This window comes from Silurus meridionalis, chromosome 21, assembly GCF_014805685.1.
Source record: "Silurus meridionalis isolate SWU-2019-XX chromosome 21, ASM1480568v1, whole genome shotgun sequence".
NCBI lineage: Eukaryota > Metazoa > Chordata > Actinopteri > Siluriformes > Siluridae > Silurus > Silurus meridionalis.
The window spans coordinates 9257223-9273978 of NC_060904.1; the positions used below are offsets into that span (position 1 = coordinate 9257223).

The following is a 16756-nucleotide window of genomic DNA, read 5'->3' on the forward strand; positions in this document are numbered from 1 at the left end:
TGTATCAGCATCAAAACTGTTAAGTTTTCCATGCACCAAAAACTTCTGGTGGAATGAATTGGAACACTGATTGAATAGCAGTGCTACATAGTACACTAGCTATAGAAAAGAAACCGCACCATCCAGTGTCATTTAAGTGTTTTCCTTTAAATCTGGTTTAAAATTAAATTTAACATCCAGATTTCAGCAAAGCTGTTTTGTGACAAATGACCACTGTCAAAATAACTATACTAATAGTTAAAGGATATTTAAAGGTTCAAAGCATTTTTGAATTGTTCCCAAAATCTAGGAATCACTTGAATATGGACCACAGTTTTCGGTCACCTCAAGTTTAAGAAAGTTGATCAACTGCATTTTCATTAATATTCCTTAGTTAGGAACACAGCAAACACATTTGATGGTCTCCTAATAAATATTGCACAAGATTTTCATAACCAAAAGAATGTTGTGTAATACAGGGCATCTATTAAAAAAAAAAAAAATTAGATGGAAATTGCCAACTTGGGTGGATGGGGGCTATTAAAAGAATTGTTAGTGTACACACATTATGACTGCTTCTGAAAGTTGGTAAGTTTTAGATTAAACTTATTTCCGAAGGCACCAGAAAGAAACTACTATTGTTTAGGGGGATTCTTGCTACATGAATGTTCTGAAGCAGAGATGCACAGCACAATTCTAAAAACATTCTGCTGAAGGTTAACCAAAAGAATTATACTAATGATAACCAGTGTACATGTAAAGCATATTATGAGATACTGGTCTAATTAAAGACTGTTCAACAAAGCCATTTGTTAAATTCTTTTAGTAGAATATAAAATTCTATAATAGCGCTGTTTCACTACTTACAATACTGAGTTTTTTACTATTACCATCCACTGCTCATTCAATGTATCAAATCTGCATGTTGCATTAACAATGTAAATGTTACAACATAGAACACAAGGACGCTATTTCTCAGATAGACACAAACTACAGCTCAATTACATACTTTAAGATGATTGTTAATACCAGGCAATTTGTCACTGGTTTAAACTGTTTTTTTTTTTTTTAAACCAAAAGTATATTTGAATGTGGTCAGTTTTCATCCGATACAAATAATGATGGTGGAATGGTTTAAAGAGAACCAAAAGGGTTTTTTCTTGTGAGATCTTGCTGCTGAACCAGAACAGATGATAAAAAGGGAAGTATGCACACAATACAATTTTAAACTGTCATTTAAACAAAGTCTTACTTTTTTTGGACATCCCGTTTATAATAAATGATCAATCAAATTTTAACAACAATTGCAAAAAAAAAAAAAAAAAGTCTTATGTGAACATGTAATTGTGTATGGATATTTACAATAAAAACCAGAAATGCAAACAAGAAATGCTTATAAAACAAACAAAGAAAAATCTCCAATGGTTCCAGACATTCTAAGATATAGTTTGTTGGTTCAATCCAACTCCAGTGCTGTAAGTAAATCTATTTGTTGATCTGCTTCCCAGATTTCAGCTCCACACATTTAAACATATCCAACATAGCTATCAGTCCTTTTACACTCAAATAACAAAACGGAAGTATCAGACTGGGATCAGAATTAAACTTTTATAGGATGCTAGATATCCAGGAAAAGAGCTGGCAGGCCACTGCACTTCCAGCATAAGGCCAAAAAAGGTCAGATGTGATACACAGGAAAAAAGGTCAAATCTTGTCCTGAATGAATGACTGCTGCAGGGCTTGGTTTATACTGATGCGCTTGGCAGGGTCCAACATCAGAGTGCCATCAAGCAGATCCTTCAGCTGCATCACTTTCTTTCTCTGCTCTTCTGGAAGTCTCTGGCCACCAATCAGGTCTGCCAGCAGGTCTTTAGTAGGGTTAATAGTGCTCATTACTGTCACTTTCTCCTATTAAGAATCAGAGTGTATATATGAGTATTGGGCAGTGTTTGTATGTTTGCATAAGCATGGGTACATTAAAGGTTAACAGTTGTTTAGAAAGTAGTAAATATTGTAGCACTGTTCTTTTTCACCATTTACTACTAAATGTAATATGCAGAAATATGAAAACATGAGACAAAAGGTCATGAAAAATCACTAAATGTGTAAAGAATGTTATAAATATAAATTCAAACAAACCCTTTCAGTCACTTTGTCCACTTCTATGTACAGAAAGTTTAGGTTCTGGTCAAAGTGTTGATCTTTAAAAAAACCTTTTCGAATCATCTGCAAAGAATAACAAAAATGCTTAATGGTATATCAAAAAATAATGCCACAAGCATAATGAAATATAATCAATTCAATAACATGATCAATAATTATTTATTCCATAGTGCAGGTCAGACCTTGTTGGGCATTTTTCCTTTAAGGTCCATCGCCAGTTTGATCATGTGGTTGTTTGAAGAGCCAGGGAATAAGATCCTTCCTGTATAAAGCTCATACAGAGTGCAACCTACTGACCACATATCAATTCCATAATCATATGGCTTTCCAATGACTACAGGCAAAAAAAGAAAAAGAAGAATAAACAAGCTTGCATAAATTGCAGAAAATTACGATAAAGTATACCAAAATCTACACCAAAGAGGTCAAAGAAGGTGATCTTACTGATCTCAGGAGCTCGGTAGAACCGGCTGACCAGGTAAGGAGTAATGTCGTTATCAGCCACGTGGGAGGCCGAACCAAAATCACATAGTTTGAGGATGGTCTTTGACTCATTCACCTAAACAGTAAGGCAGTAGTGGGGGAAAAAAAAAAAAAAAAAGCGAATAAAAAAAAAAAAGCACTAGTTACTAATAAACATTTTGCCATACAGTTTATTAATATATGAAGTTGTGATGTCTGTAATTTGTCCTGGTTAAGCTCACCAATATGTTGTCAGGTTTGATGTCAGCATGTAGAATATTACAGCGCTTCAGAAGCTTTAAGGCCAGAAAGAGCTGTTGGCTGTAGGAACGAACAGCCTTAATGTGGAGACCTACGTCTTTGCCATACTTCTTCAAGACCTCACGAAGATTCATACTGAGGGAGAGAGAAAGAAAGGGAAGGGGAAAATAAATGTTACATAAGAAATAATATGACAGTTTGTGCTGCAATATGTACATAATGCATGTAGTGCACAGTTTTCATTTATAACAGTATTGCAGTTTTTTATGCGTATGTATACTATATACACTATACATGTGCTTGTATAGCAGTATAGATCTATTGTCCTCTGAAAACAATTTAAAATGTTCAAAATAGCTGGCAACAAAAGTGAGTTCATTCTTAAGTGAACATATCAAAACTATGTGCAAAGTGTCATTATTTTGTGTGAGAAACATTGTTATCTACACTGCCTTGATCCTTCTGGGCATGGAATTCACCAGAGCTGCACAGGTTGCTGCTGGAATCCTCTTCCATGCCTTCATAATGGCATCATGAGTTGCTGGATGTTAGACACATGGCACTTCACCTTCTGTTTGAGGATGCCCCACTGGTGTTTAATATAGTTCAGGTCTGTAGACCTACTTGGCCACTCAATCACCTTCACCTTCAGCAAGACAGTTGACATCTTGACGGTGTGTTTGGGGTCATTATTATGTTGTAAAATTGCCTTTCGGGAACTTTCTGAAGGGATTCTGCTTTAGAATGTAGCAGGTCAAGGACACTTTCACAACTCCAGACACAGACTCTTCTCACGACAGCCGTCAAGAAAACGCAACTAGATTCTGAAGATAAGATTCATCCTCAGGCAATCCTGCTACTGAACGAAATCAATTGAGTCCACATTTTTCTTTACAGACATGTGTGTGTTATATATGCGCCACTAAAAGATTAATTGTATAGTTCCTTTACTGCACAACTATCAATTAAATATATATACACTGGTGTACTACATTTTACCATGTTTATTATATTTCTATTCTTTTTTTCTGAGTATGTTCTGTTTGTTGGTGCACTGTGAAACGAGGAAAAAAAAAAATAGAAATATAATAAACATGGTAAAAATTTAGTACACCAATCATATCTATGCAATAAGTATGTGACAGACACATTGCTACAAATAAACTTCACAAAAAGCAGTGGGAATATGAGGTTGCCTACAACCAACACTGCTTCCATTTTTACTACAAAAAAAATACTGCTGTTATAAAGAGGCAGTTTTGCTGTTAAAAAATAATGCACACATTGAGTGCATTATGCACAAATTTAATCACAGTATATAGACTTAACCTCTCAAGTCCCCAGATATGTGGTAGGATATCTTTTAAAAACAAACAGACATGCACACTCATAACGCAATACCTTAGCGGCTCAAACACCAGACATAAGTGCTGTTTGTGGTAGAAATGTCTGAAGAGGCGCAAACAATGGAATTTATCATCAGGATCAGCATCATTAAGCTTCTTCAGAAACTCCAACTCCTTCAGCCCTGTCTTTTGCCTGTAATCAGAAAGATAAATGTGAAGCATAATAATTGTGTTAACTAAACAAGGTAAACACACTGTTGCCACACAGCATCTAGAATAAAGTTTAAGTTTTCTGGAGTCAGGACCTCATCCTTAATAAGATAAACTGGAACAATAACTTTACACCAGGCCTCCTCATTTAACAGCAGTGCCTGACCTCAATAATTCTCTTATGGCTAAAAGAAGAAACCAACACAAAATCTGAATTGCACGATTTCTGGTAAAAATCACTGCCTTCTGACAAGGACTACAGGCAATTTTTGTTTTTACCACCTGAAGGTCAAATAAAAGGACTTTCCAGAACATTTTTGTTTTATTTCTATTTTCTAATAAAAATTAATTAACCAATGTTATTTGATTAATTATTTAATTGCATGTCAATCACCTATCCAGTTATAGCACCTTTTTAAAATTTCGACAACATAAGTGATGAAAAGTAACTGCATTATTCTTAATGTATGGCTGCTCTCTTTAAAAACTAGAAAAAAAACCTTTACATCTAAAACCCATGTCCCATACGTACGTGTGTGTGTGTGTGTGTGTATATATATATATATATATATATACATACACACACACACACACACACACACACACACACACACACACACACACACACACGATCAAAATTAGAGAACAAGTTATAAATTGAACAATTCTGAAATAATGTCATGTTTACTGCTCAACAGTTGAAGGAGTTTTTGTCCTGTCTATACCATGCTACCAGAACACTTTTTCCACAAAATAACTAAGGCATTAAAAAAAACAAAAAAAAAAAAACATTATATTGCAGAAAACACACTGATCAAAATTAGAGAACAACAATGACTGTAGCATGGAAAAAAATTACAACAAAATTTTCTGAAACAGTCAGCTATCAGTAGGAAGTGTACAGGCCTCTGCTCTGAATGACTTTAGCATATCTGCGGCCACAGGACAGCACTAGTCTCTCACACTGCTCTGGTGTGATTTTGGTCCACTCTTCTTCCAGTCTCCTCCACAGTTCGGTGACTCTTATGCTCTTAAACATCGAGACACTGTATGATGAGATCCTTAACCTGTTTAGCGCTAAACTGGTGAGCAGTATCCTGTCCTCTCTTGTATTTGTCTTCCGTGGACGACCAGCCGTCTTGGCGGACTTGAATGAGTTTGTGATGTTGTAAAGATTCAATATTCTTGAACTTGTCTTGCTATGGCTGATAGGGTCATCCCTTTGGCCTTCATCTGGACAACCTGCTGCCGGCGGCTTTCAGTCACTTTACAACGGCCCACCATCTTGCAGAGTCAGTGAAATGAAGTTAGGCTGGCAGTTAAATAGGAGTTGACAGATAATCAAAGAAATTAGCACCCGGTGCCAGATTAACACCAATAACTGGGAGGTATCTGAAAGTGTTCTCCAATTTTCATCAGTGCGTTTTCTGCAAAATAATGGTTTTTTTTTTTATGCCTTATTTTGTGAAAAAGGTGTTCTGGTAGCATGGTATAGACAAGACAAAAACTCCTTCAACTGTTGAGCAGTGAAGAGGACATTATTTCAGAATTGTTCAATTGTTTATAAATTGTTCTCTAATTTTGATCGCCTGTGTGTGTATGTAATATATATATATATATATATATATATATATATATATATATATATATACGCACACACACACAAGTTTTTTTTGCCAGATCAACCGTACTTATTATTAATGTTAAATTAATGCATTTACATGAGCTCGTTGTTGCGGATGATCTTCACTGCCACCTCCTGGCCAGCACGTGCAGTGTCTCTGGCTCGGACAACATTACTGAATACACCCTGCCCTGTGTAGCCATAGACATCGTAGCGCTTATCTAACGTCTCACCAATGTTCACACCTGGTGAGTTAAAGAATAAAAAGCAACATATAAAAATTATGTTCATTTTATTTGCTTTTAAACACTGAGAAGAAACTGAAAATATCACAAACGCACACAAACCCTGAAAATTACAAACACTAAAGTGTGTGATTTTACCGATTGAAATTTTTTAAAAGCTTTGAATTGCCACCAGCTGCAAAAATTTGTCATTTCATTTTTTAACCAGGTTACTTACGATAGTATCCTTCAGAGTCGGTCCAGTTGTCTCTAAGATTTGGGTTTTCCTTAAAGTCTTTGCCAACTCCAACAGCCCTGAGCCTGGCACTCTGGGGGTGGTGGGGGGGTTAATGAGTATTTGTGAACAATGTTTATACAGTCATCAACTGTAAAAAAATTTAATAAAATAAAAAGGCACAATATGTATGTATTTTTCCCCCCCCACACTTACATCAAAATCTGCAGCAAACATGTCATCCGACTCTGTAAACATGTCAGGGGCAGACAGTTTCTTTGTGTTTATTCCTGATGAACATAAAACAGAACTGTTAACCTTGATGCAGTGTGTAGCTTTTCATTTTTATAAACAACCATGCCAGATGTATGTATGCAGTGAAGGTGTGGAAAAGATTTTTCTATGTTTCAGAATGTGCAATTTTTTCCTGCCCCAAGCAAAAAGAATAAAAACTTAGATTAATACAAATTTTAGTCAGTAATAAAATGCAATTCTTTAAGAAAAAATAAGTTTGTGACTTTGTCTAAACAATATACACAATCAATGCTAAAAACAATGCAGACAGTCACTAATCTTCATACAGACATACATGGACAAATTCTCATTACATTTGTATGTTCATTTGTGATCAACCCTCAACATGTTATGGTAAACAGAAGTAAAAAGTTACTGGGTTTAATGGAAATTGCCACCGATACTATGCACAATTATTGATGTTTTAAAAAACTGGTATTTACACTTTAAATCACTTTACGTTGGTGATTTACAATTTTAAATAAAAGTTTTGTATACACTTAAAAAAAGTCTAACAGGACAATGACCCCGAACACACCTTCAGGTTATGTAAGAGCTATTTCTCCAAAGAGGAGAGTGAGTGCTACATCAGATGACCTTCTGACCTGGCCTAAATCTAAATCAAGTTCAGGTAGTTTGGGATGAGTTGGACCTAAGTGGGAAGGAAAAGCAGCCAACAAGTACTCAGCAACTCTGGGAACTCCTAAAGATTATTGGAAAACCATTCCAGGTGACTAACACATGAGGCTGAGTGATTTTCAAGAGTGTGCAAACCTCTCATCAAAGCAAATTATACTTTGAAAAATAGTTCATAAGTAGTTTGTTAATACTGAAAATCTTCAGTATTAATGTAGATTTCTGAAAATGTATGAAAACCCCCATAAAGTGAAAATGCTGAAAATTCAAGCGTTCATTTATTATCAATCTACAAAATGGAAAGAAAATAAACAGAAGAGAAATCTAAATCAATATTTGGCATGACAACTATCTGGAATTCAATTAATACTTTTGCACACTTTGTAAACTTGCACAAATTCGGGGATTTAATAAGATCAGAGTCAGGTATATGATTAACCATTTATACCAAGCGGGTTTTAATAATTAATTTCATTCATAGACTGAAACACATATGAACTAAAGCAGCTGTGTAATAAGCTGCTAGTAAGATGAGCTTGTGGAAGACAGTTTCATGTTACAGATTATACACCATGGCAAGACACAGCAACCAGACACAAGGTAGCTATTAAGCATCCGCAATGTCTTTTCCAGGCAAAGATTTTAAAGCAGACAATGTTTGTGCTGTTCAAGCCAAAAAGGCAATGTTAGACACAGTGGTCAGGCCAATGAAGGTTATATAGTGGATAAAAGATGTGCCTTTCTTACTTCCCTAGACGTTGTAATATGTCCAGCAGAGAACTAGCAGAAACTAGTGGGACCCAGGTACACCCATGTACTGAAAGGTTAGTGGCCAAAAAGGCATTCTTTTGACATGGATGCAAGGCTAAGCAACTCAACTATGTATTGAAAAATAGGAAATTGGGTGCTCTAGACCGACAGGTTAAAAGAAGTTGTTTGCTGAAAGGGCTGGAGAGCGGTACAATAATTAGTGTCTGCAGGCAACAGTGAAGATTGTTGGAGGCTTCCTGCAAGTTTGGGGTTGCATTTCTGCAAATAGAGTTAGAGATTTGTTCAGGATTAATGGTGTCTTCAATGCTGAGAAATACAGGCAGATTATGCAATGGCATCGTGCAGTACCATCAGGGAGGCGTCTGATTGGCCCCAAGGTTTTTTTTGTGCAAGTGTACAATGACTTAGGTCTACAAATGCCACAAACAGCTATGCAATCAAGTGTCCATCAGTGAATACTTTAAGCAATAATAAACTATCTGGTGTCACTCAGATGAGGATGGGTTCCCTTGTGAATCTGGTTCCTCCTAAGATGTTTACCATATTTCTTGAAGATTATGACACTAACATTCAAACGTAAAAAAGCCAAAATAAATCCTACTGCCACTCTCAATAACACCTACCTCTCATGTCCTTACCTCTCCTCAAACTAATCAGGGTGTCACAGAGGACATGAATATAATAAAAAAAAAACGTGAATATAAAGAAACTAAACAAAATGATGTCCTACCTCAAATAACCACACAACCTCTAAGCTGTAAAGCAGCACATACCCTCTTTCTCCTGAGCTATGAGGTTGAGCTTGGCCTTCACATTATCCTCAAAGGTGTTCACATTTTCACGTTCGTACTCCTTAACATCGGCAGCAGCACGCTCCAGGATGTCATCTGGTGAGGCAGAGCGACTGCGTGTGCTGCTCTGGGGACTGCTTGGCTCCGACACCATTAAGCCCATGTTACTGTTGTCCTTTGCTGTCCTGTATTTCTAATGACATATGCAGGATTGTGTTGGTATACAAATCAGTGCTTGTAAGAACATAATTTTTTGCTGGCAGCAGATTACAGAGCGCAAATAGCCACATACTCTTTCATTTTAATGGCAAGTACTGTTTCCCCCCACCTGCATTATCGCTAGTCGCTGCTGTCGTCGCTTTTCAATCAGAGCCTCTTCATCCTCCTCCTCGGCATCAAAATCTTCTATCCTGAACAAAGAGTGCTCATAAATACATAACAGTTTAATGTAACCATATAGGTAAAGATCCATCAATATAAAAATATATATCAGAACAATGATGAAATGCAGGCAACTTCTACTCACACATCTTCTGAGGAGGAATCCTGATCCACCTTCATGCCCTCTGACAAACTCCCTTTGTATTTATCCTCATCTCGACTGCGCCTCCTCCTGCGCGCACGTTCTCTGGACGTAGAGCGACGAGCTCTGCTGTGCCCGAAACGATCCCTCTCACCAGACCTAAAAAAAAAAAAAAAAAAAAGATTATTCCCAGTGTAAGAACTGCAGTGTACCATAATTTCCAGGCTATAAGCCGCTACTTTTTCCCTACACTTTAAACCTCGCAACTTAAAAAATGAAGCGGCTAAGTTATAGATTTTTTCTGAGTTTTTCCCGGTTTCACAAGCTTCATGCCGGCAAAAAAACGGAGCCCCGTAACATTAGATTAATTAAATTGCCGAACGGGTTAAGGTGAACCAGTGGAACTCTAAATTAAATCGAGCGCGCTCCCACTGAATTGGGCCGCACAACATCATAAATATGGATGAGGTACCCCTGACGTTTGACCTGCTGCTCCCTCGGACTGTCCACAGGAAAAGTGAATCATTCGTCACGCTGAAAACAACCGGGCATGAAAAAACGCCCTTCATCTGTGTTCTGAGCTGCACAGTATCGGGAGAAAAGCTTCCACTGATGATTTTTAAACGCACGACGATACCAAAAGAAAAACTCCAGAGAGAACTTGTTGTGAAAGGAAGGAGAAAGACAGTGACTAATTACTTTCTTAGTAGGGTACTGTTTTGTTACAAGCCGTGTTACAGGCACTGTGTTAAAGCCTGTGTAAAGTTAATTAGTTTCAATGTAGGCACATGTGGCTTATAGACAGGTGCGGCGTATTTATGTTCAAAATTTAAAAACATTTGAAATTCAGTGGGTGCGGCTTATATTTAGGTGCGCTTAATAGTCCGGAAATTACGGTACTTAAAACTCATACTGTTTGTAATAAATAGTGAATTTTATACTAACCTTCGTCTAAAAGGAGATCGACTCCGCCATCGTGGTGAGGGGCGCGACTGACGCCTTGGGGACAAAGACCTTCGTCTAAGTGGTGACCGGCTGACCCTTCGTCGCGCTGGGCTAGTTTCATATGACCTTCCAGTCCCATCTACACGCGAGCGTTTCCTAAAGAAGACAGAAATATTCCATTCTGAAGGAAGAGCTAGTAAAATATGTTTGATTTAAAGTTAAAGCCTCTACACAGAATTCATCCACCCTGTGGGTTTCCATCACCAACACAACCAAAGCAAATGATAACTGTATATATCAGTATAGGTATTGTTTAAATTATGTAGTACTGTTCTCAACTTTAACTGAACAATCAGATCTAACATTTAATCAATCCTACTATCAACAAACTGCTGTGAACTGTTCTGTGGATAAACTTTAATGTTAACACCAAAATACATTACCCCTATAATAGTACTGTACATGTAAGGTGGTTTTCACTAATTGGTTTGCTAAAGTCTGAACCAGCTGTTCATAATTTGTATTGTGTTGGGTAAGATTTACTATTAAATGCAATATTAGTTGTGATTAAGTGCAGCAAATGTAAATTATTAACATAAGAAAACAAATGTGTATAAGTGGCAAAAGGCTTCATCCATAGGTTCTAGGCAGCATCATATCTTCTGTGGAATTCTGAGAGCAATAATACATGTCCCATGACAAAAAAAAAACGACATTGTAAATAACCAATTTGAAGCTTAAAAAAAAGGAAAGAAACGTATCTGTCTTTTGCATTTCAATTTCTATTCCACTTTACTTAATGGCCAGACCACAATAGTAAATCACACTTGGTATAGACCAGTCTGCAACTAAATATTTTCTCAAAGTTGGTTAAAAGACCACATAGGTTTAAGTGGATAATCTTAGATATGTATTTATGTAACAAATCATCAGAAAGACATGTACAGCATTTCACACATACCCATATTCTAATTGATTTACAAAAGTGCTTTGAAATCGTCATTGTAAAGTATGAAATACATCTGGGGTCATTTGGATACAGAGTAAGGATCTAAAATTTTAATGAAAAGATGATATAGCTTTATGATTGTTAATTTATATAAAAATGTTATTCATATAAATGTAATTTTTTTTTTTTTTTTTAAATAATTCAATCCGACCATCCACTTGTGGATTTAAAAATGAGATTCTGATCAGCATAAATCAGCAATTTGGCAACGTGGCAATGAAGTATGCAATGATAGCCATGTTGGTTCCATATTCTTTTTACCCAGAATAAGCCTCCAACCTATATTGCCTGAAAAAACAACCCTACACCTTTAATCTTCCACCTCCATCACTGTGTGTGAGAGTCTGTCAACATTTTAAAGTTATTCCATTAATGCAAAAATGCTACATTTGGACTCGAGTCCACAAAGTTTTCTAGGGCTGCAACAACTAATCGATAAAATTGTTAATAATCCATAACAATAAGTTGATTAGTTGGGCTGCTCATGTTACAGGTTAGCGTGATGGCAAGAGAACACAGCAGCATGTGAAATGTTGGAGAATACAGGTTAACCAGCAGCAAAAAAAAAGGGTGCGTCCCAAGTCATCCAAGGCATTGAGCATTTTATATTAAAGGCAACAAAGAAGACTGTAACCTGTAACATATGCAAAGCTGAGCTTGTGTGTCATGGAAGTACCACAGTAATGCACGAGCATGTGAAAAGAAAACACACAGGTGTCATGGATGGAAGAGAAACATCAGCACAGTAAGCAAAAAACTGCATAATCCCCATGTATAAATGGTATAGATTATTGAAGTGCTATTGTGTAAACTGTTTGGGACAGTCGCACTGGATCTGTTCTGTTTACGAGCATTAGGTTGTGCAATCACCATAATGATAGATTTAAATAGTGAAACACTAAATCAAGCTTGCTGCGTTTTTCCATTCTATTCTCTTTTAATAGCAGTTTTCTCCTACAACAGTTAACTTGTTAACTTTCAAAATGTGATTCACTGCCGTTTACCATACGTTCAACCACTAGTTTTGAAAGTTTGTATATTTAATTTATATCATTTAATTATTATACAAATTAAATAATTACATATCCTAGATGCTTATATCTTCACAACTGAACAAAGCTATTCTTTTTAAACAAAAATTGTCAAAACTGGTATATTTTATATGGATTTTTTTAAGCATGGTTGTCAACTTGACATCTTCAATTCAAATTATCATTAAAAAGGGAACAATGCAGCATGTGTGAACTTGTTCAAGGAAAAATCCCCATGCACTCCTCAACAAGCAGAAACTATAAGCTTTATAAAATGTAAAAAAGATAGTTACTCAGTATTTGGCTTTTGCATTTTTTTTTTTTTTGTTTTGTTTTTTTTTTTTAAGTACACTTTTACGCATAAATACCCTGAATAGGGTTTTATATAGTTATAATAAGCAAAACAGCTAATAAAAATGTATTGTTTTATCTGATCAATCAAAAATAATTATAATAAATGTCTGATTAATTGTTTATCCAAATAATCATCAGTTGCAGCCATAAAATTTTCCGCCAGTCATTCACTGTCCAGTTCTTGTATGTTTTGACTTTTACCTAGTTTGTTGCAAATAAACAACATGCAAGAGTATCAAAAACAATAAAAGATTAGGAATACCTAAACCTCTGACATGCACTGTATTTTTGGATTATATGTATTAACTATCGATGTTTTACATAATGGAAAAACATTCCGTCGTCATTGGATGGCAGTTCCAAATTAGCTTAATACGGTAAAAAAATAACTCTAGTAAATTTTAAAATCTATTTTGTTCCCTCATTTATTCTCAAGTTGTACTTGTATATTTGCACTTTTTATACATTAAGAAGTGTACAGCAGTAGGAAAAAATATATAAATTTCACCACAATATAAATAAAGTTTTTAGCATAATTTAACAAATTCCTACCTTGATGGTGAGTCTCTTCTGCGATCAGCTGAGCGACTACGGCCCTTCCTTGCAGGGGACCTGTTCCTAGAAGGAGAGTAGTTCTGTTTGGATCCAGATGATGCTGCTTGATGAGTCTGGCGCTCTCTCCGATGAGTGGAAGAACTACGGCCTTGCCGTGGACTCGATGCCAACCGGTGGCGTGGCGAGCGGTTCTCCTTTCCTGACGAAGCATCCTTGGAAGGCGATTTGCCGGGTCTCTTGGCCTTGTCTGCCTCTGAGCGGCCATCTTTGGACTGTGACCTCTGATAGTGCAAGTGTGCTGGTGAACCCGATCGCTGTCTTCCCAGCTCCTGGGCTGTCCTCCTTTCCTCTTCACGAGGAGACGGGTGTCTTTCTGTTCGAGCCTCCTTCCCTTCAGATGAGCACCTCTTTTGCTCTGTTCTTTTTTCTACTGAGCGCCTCTTACTGGATGGGGATTGTGATTTCCTTACTCTCTCACGAGATCGGTTCTGGCTCTGTGAGCTCCTCCTATCTTTGGACCTGCTGTACTCTGCTATTTCTTTCCCACTCTTACTCAGACGGCTGCCTCTGCTCTCCCTCATCACTCTGTCTCCCTCTCTGGAGAGGCTATGTAGCTTTGTGCTCATTTTATTATCTGGTGAGTCCTGTTTGGTTTTGCTACCCCTGTTGCTACGATCCCTTGGTGGTTGAGTTTTACCCCCATTGCCTTTTTGGCACTGCTCTCCATTCCGGGGCCTGTGTCCCTCTCCATCCTCCTCAGAGCCTGAATTATAGCCCTGCAGGATAAGCCCCATTCCTGACTGAACCTTACCTTCCATCAGCTGGCTATCCAGCTCAGCTTTGATCATAGCTCTCTGCTTCTCCAAATCCTCTAGCAGAGCCCGGTCATCCACATTCGGGTTCTCAGATGAAGGAGAGGCATTTTCAGCCTTTCGGTGAACGGCTCCTGAAGGGGTAGGTGTCTTCTCTTTGCGACGATGCTTCTTATGCTTGTGTTTGTGTTTACGCTTGCGCTCCTTATCCTCCTCTAAAGCATGTTTATGCTTTTTGTGCTTGCTACGGTGCTTGTGCTTCTTTTTTTTGTGTTTGTTGCTGCTGTGATGTTTGGAAGTTTCATCTCTGTTCCTCCCATTTACCTCAGCTTGCTCTGTGCCCTCCTCCTCCTCATCCTCTTCAGACATTTCACTGTTCTCTTTTCCACTCTTTAATGGACTCGCCAAATCTTCTTTACTGTTATAATAAACATACAAATTAATTTAACAAGTTATGACAAACGACACCATCGCAGAAACAGTTTCTTAGTCAATCCCTAAACTTTAGAAGAACAAACAAATGTTAGCAAACTAATGTAAGCCTCCAACCTGAGACTAAAGAGACAAGAGTGCCCCATGCACATACACGTTATTGCAATACTTTGACACAATAAAAGAACGTTTTAATGAACAATCACCACATTATCTGTATATAGCCGCTTTGAGACAATGTTCATTGTTAAAATCGCTATACAAATAAAACTTAATAGAATTGAACAACATAATTGTTTTAGATCACAAGACATTAAGTAATTTTAGTTTCTTTGCATTACAAAAACAAATGGCATCTGTATTATCAAATGAAGACAGTTAGCTGAGCTGAACAAAAGCGTGTCTCGTAGGCAAGATTAACGTTAGCGTTAGCTCTGGAGTTTCTTTTGGCTGGACAACTAACGCGGAAACGTGTTAAACAAAAGTATACGCGGAACAAAAGTTGGCGTCTGAAAAACATCCATAGGAATTAGGAATTACACATTACTAGAACAATACAGCCTAAATTAATACATAAGATAGTACATGTGTTCCACCAACTAGCTAGTGAACTGCCCGCCGCCTAATTGCGGTCGGTTGAAATTGGCTTGTAGCAACATAAGCTAGTTAGCTAGTTAGCATAGTAACGTTAGCATGCAATAAAATTGATATGGAAACAGCTATATTTACAACGGAACAAAAGATTCAATCATAAATCATCGCGTAAAAAGGGCACTATTGCAATAATTAATTTGGAGCAATCCTTTGTAAACTCAGTTTCTTACCCGTTATTCAACCTCTCACTTTGTAAGTCCATTTCAACGTCGGCCATTTTCTTCACCTAGTGGATGGTGTGTTTTCTTCTTTGGTGGTTTCGTGGTGGATTGAAAGTCATAATTAACCGATTCTGCCCCTATGGGTCGGCACATGCTAACTGCAACTCAGCAAAGCATTGTACAGAATACAGTGCAACCTCGATACTCACGGGAGGTGACGTTCTATGACCCCTCGCGAGTAACAAAAAAATCGCGAGGTTTTGACTCTCCTTTTGATGGTTCCTTTTTCAAGGGGAAATGTACATATACTGTACTGTAAACTCAATAAAAATTCGGAATTACATGTCATAAATGTTTTATTTACTACTTTAAACGAATAATACAATAATAAAATAGTTGTTCGAACATTTTTATGTAATTTATTAGTACAAACTTTCAAGTCACTCAAGGTTCAAGGTTGCACCGGTTCCAAATGAAAAGTTGCGAACTATTGAGGTTCCACTGTTCAACTCAAACACACACACACACACACACACACACACACACACACACACATTCAGTCAGGTCCATAAATATTAGGACATCGACACAATTCTAACATTTTTGGCTCTATACACCACCACAATGGATTTGAAATGAAAATTTTGAGGGCATTTACATCCAAATCCGGTGAACGGTGTAGGAATTACAACAGTTCGCATATGTGCCTCCCACTTTTTAAGGGACCAAAAGTAATGGGCCAATTGGCTTCTCAGCTCTTCCATGGCCAGGTGTGTGTTATTCCCTCATTATACCAATTACAATCAGCAGATAAAAGGTCCAGAGTTTATTTCAAGTGTGCTATTTGCATTTGGAATCTGTTGCTGTCAACTCTCCAAGATGAGATCCAAAGAGCTGTCACTAACAATGAAGCAAGCCATCATTAGGCTGAAAAAACAATAGGTTACTTTCGTAACCCCGGTTCTCTGAAACATCGAGTGGAGAGATCCACCTATGGGAAGGACATCTGTACCTGACCTTTGCAGAAGCATCCAATTGCACCAAGTCTGGCTTGACAGACAGGAGCGCGTGCCCAATGGCAGGTAAGGCAACGCCCGAGTGCATAAGGCACCTGCACGCGCTCCCTTTCCTCAGTGAGCATATTCGCTTTTCGTGCAGCAAGCGGGGCAAACTTGGTGGATCTCTCCACTCGATGTTTCAGAGAACCGGGGTTACGAAAGTAACCTATTGTTCTCTTTCACCATCTCGTGTTCGAGATCCACTTATGGGAGATATAGACAACTC

General features: G+C 37.5%; 1 protein-coding gene across 1 annotated transcript; it reads right to left on the reverse strand.

The window, feature by feature from the left end:
- Positions 1 to 787: 787 nt before the first annotated feature.
- Positions 788 to 15632, reverse strand: prpf4bb (pre-mRNA processing factor 4Bb). The gene is made up of 15 exons (XM_046833713.1): positions 15482 to 15632; positions 13411 to 14643; positions 10465 to 10620; positions 9523 to 9678; positions 9325 to 9406; positions 8979 to 9189; positions 6721 to 6794; positions 6508 to 6598; positions 6143 to 6290; positions 4267 to 4404; positions 2847 to 3000; positions 2587 to 2701; positions 2325 to 2476; positions 2119 to 2205; positions 788 to 1887 (listed from the first exon to the last, which is right to left on the reverse strand). Exons 1-15 carry the CDS (start codon positions 15526 to 15528, stop codon positions 1684 to 1686), a joined length of 3048 nt encoding a protein of 1015 aa, XP_046689669.1. The 5' UTR covers positions 15529 to 15632; the 3' UTR covers positions 788 to 1683.
- Between the last annotated feature and the right edge of the window lie 1124 nt (positions 15633 to 16756).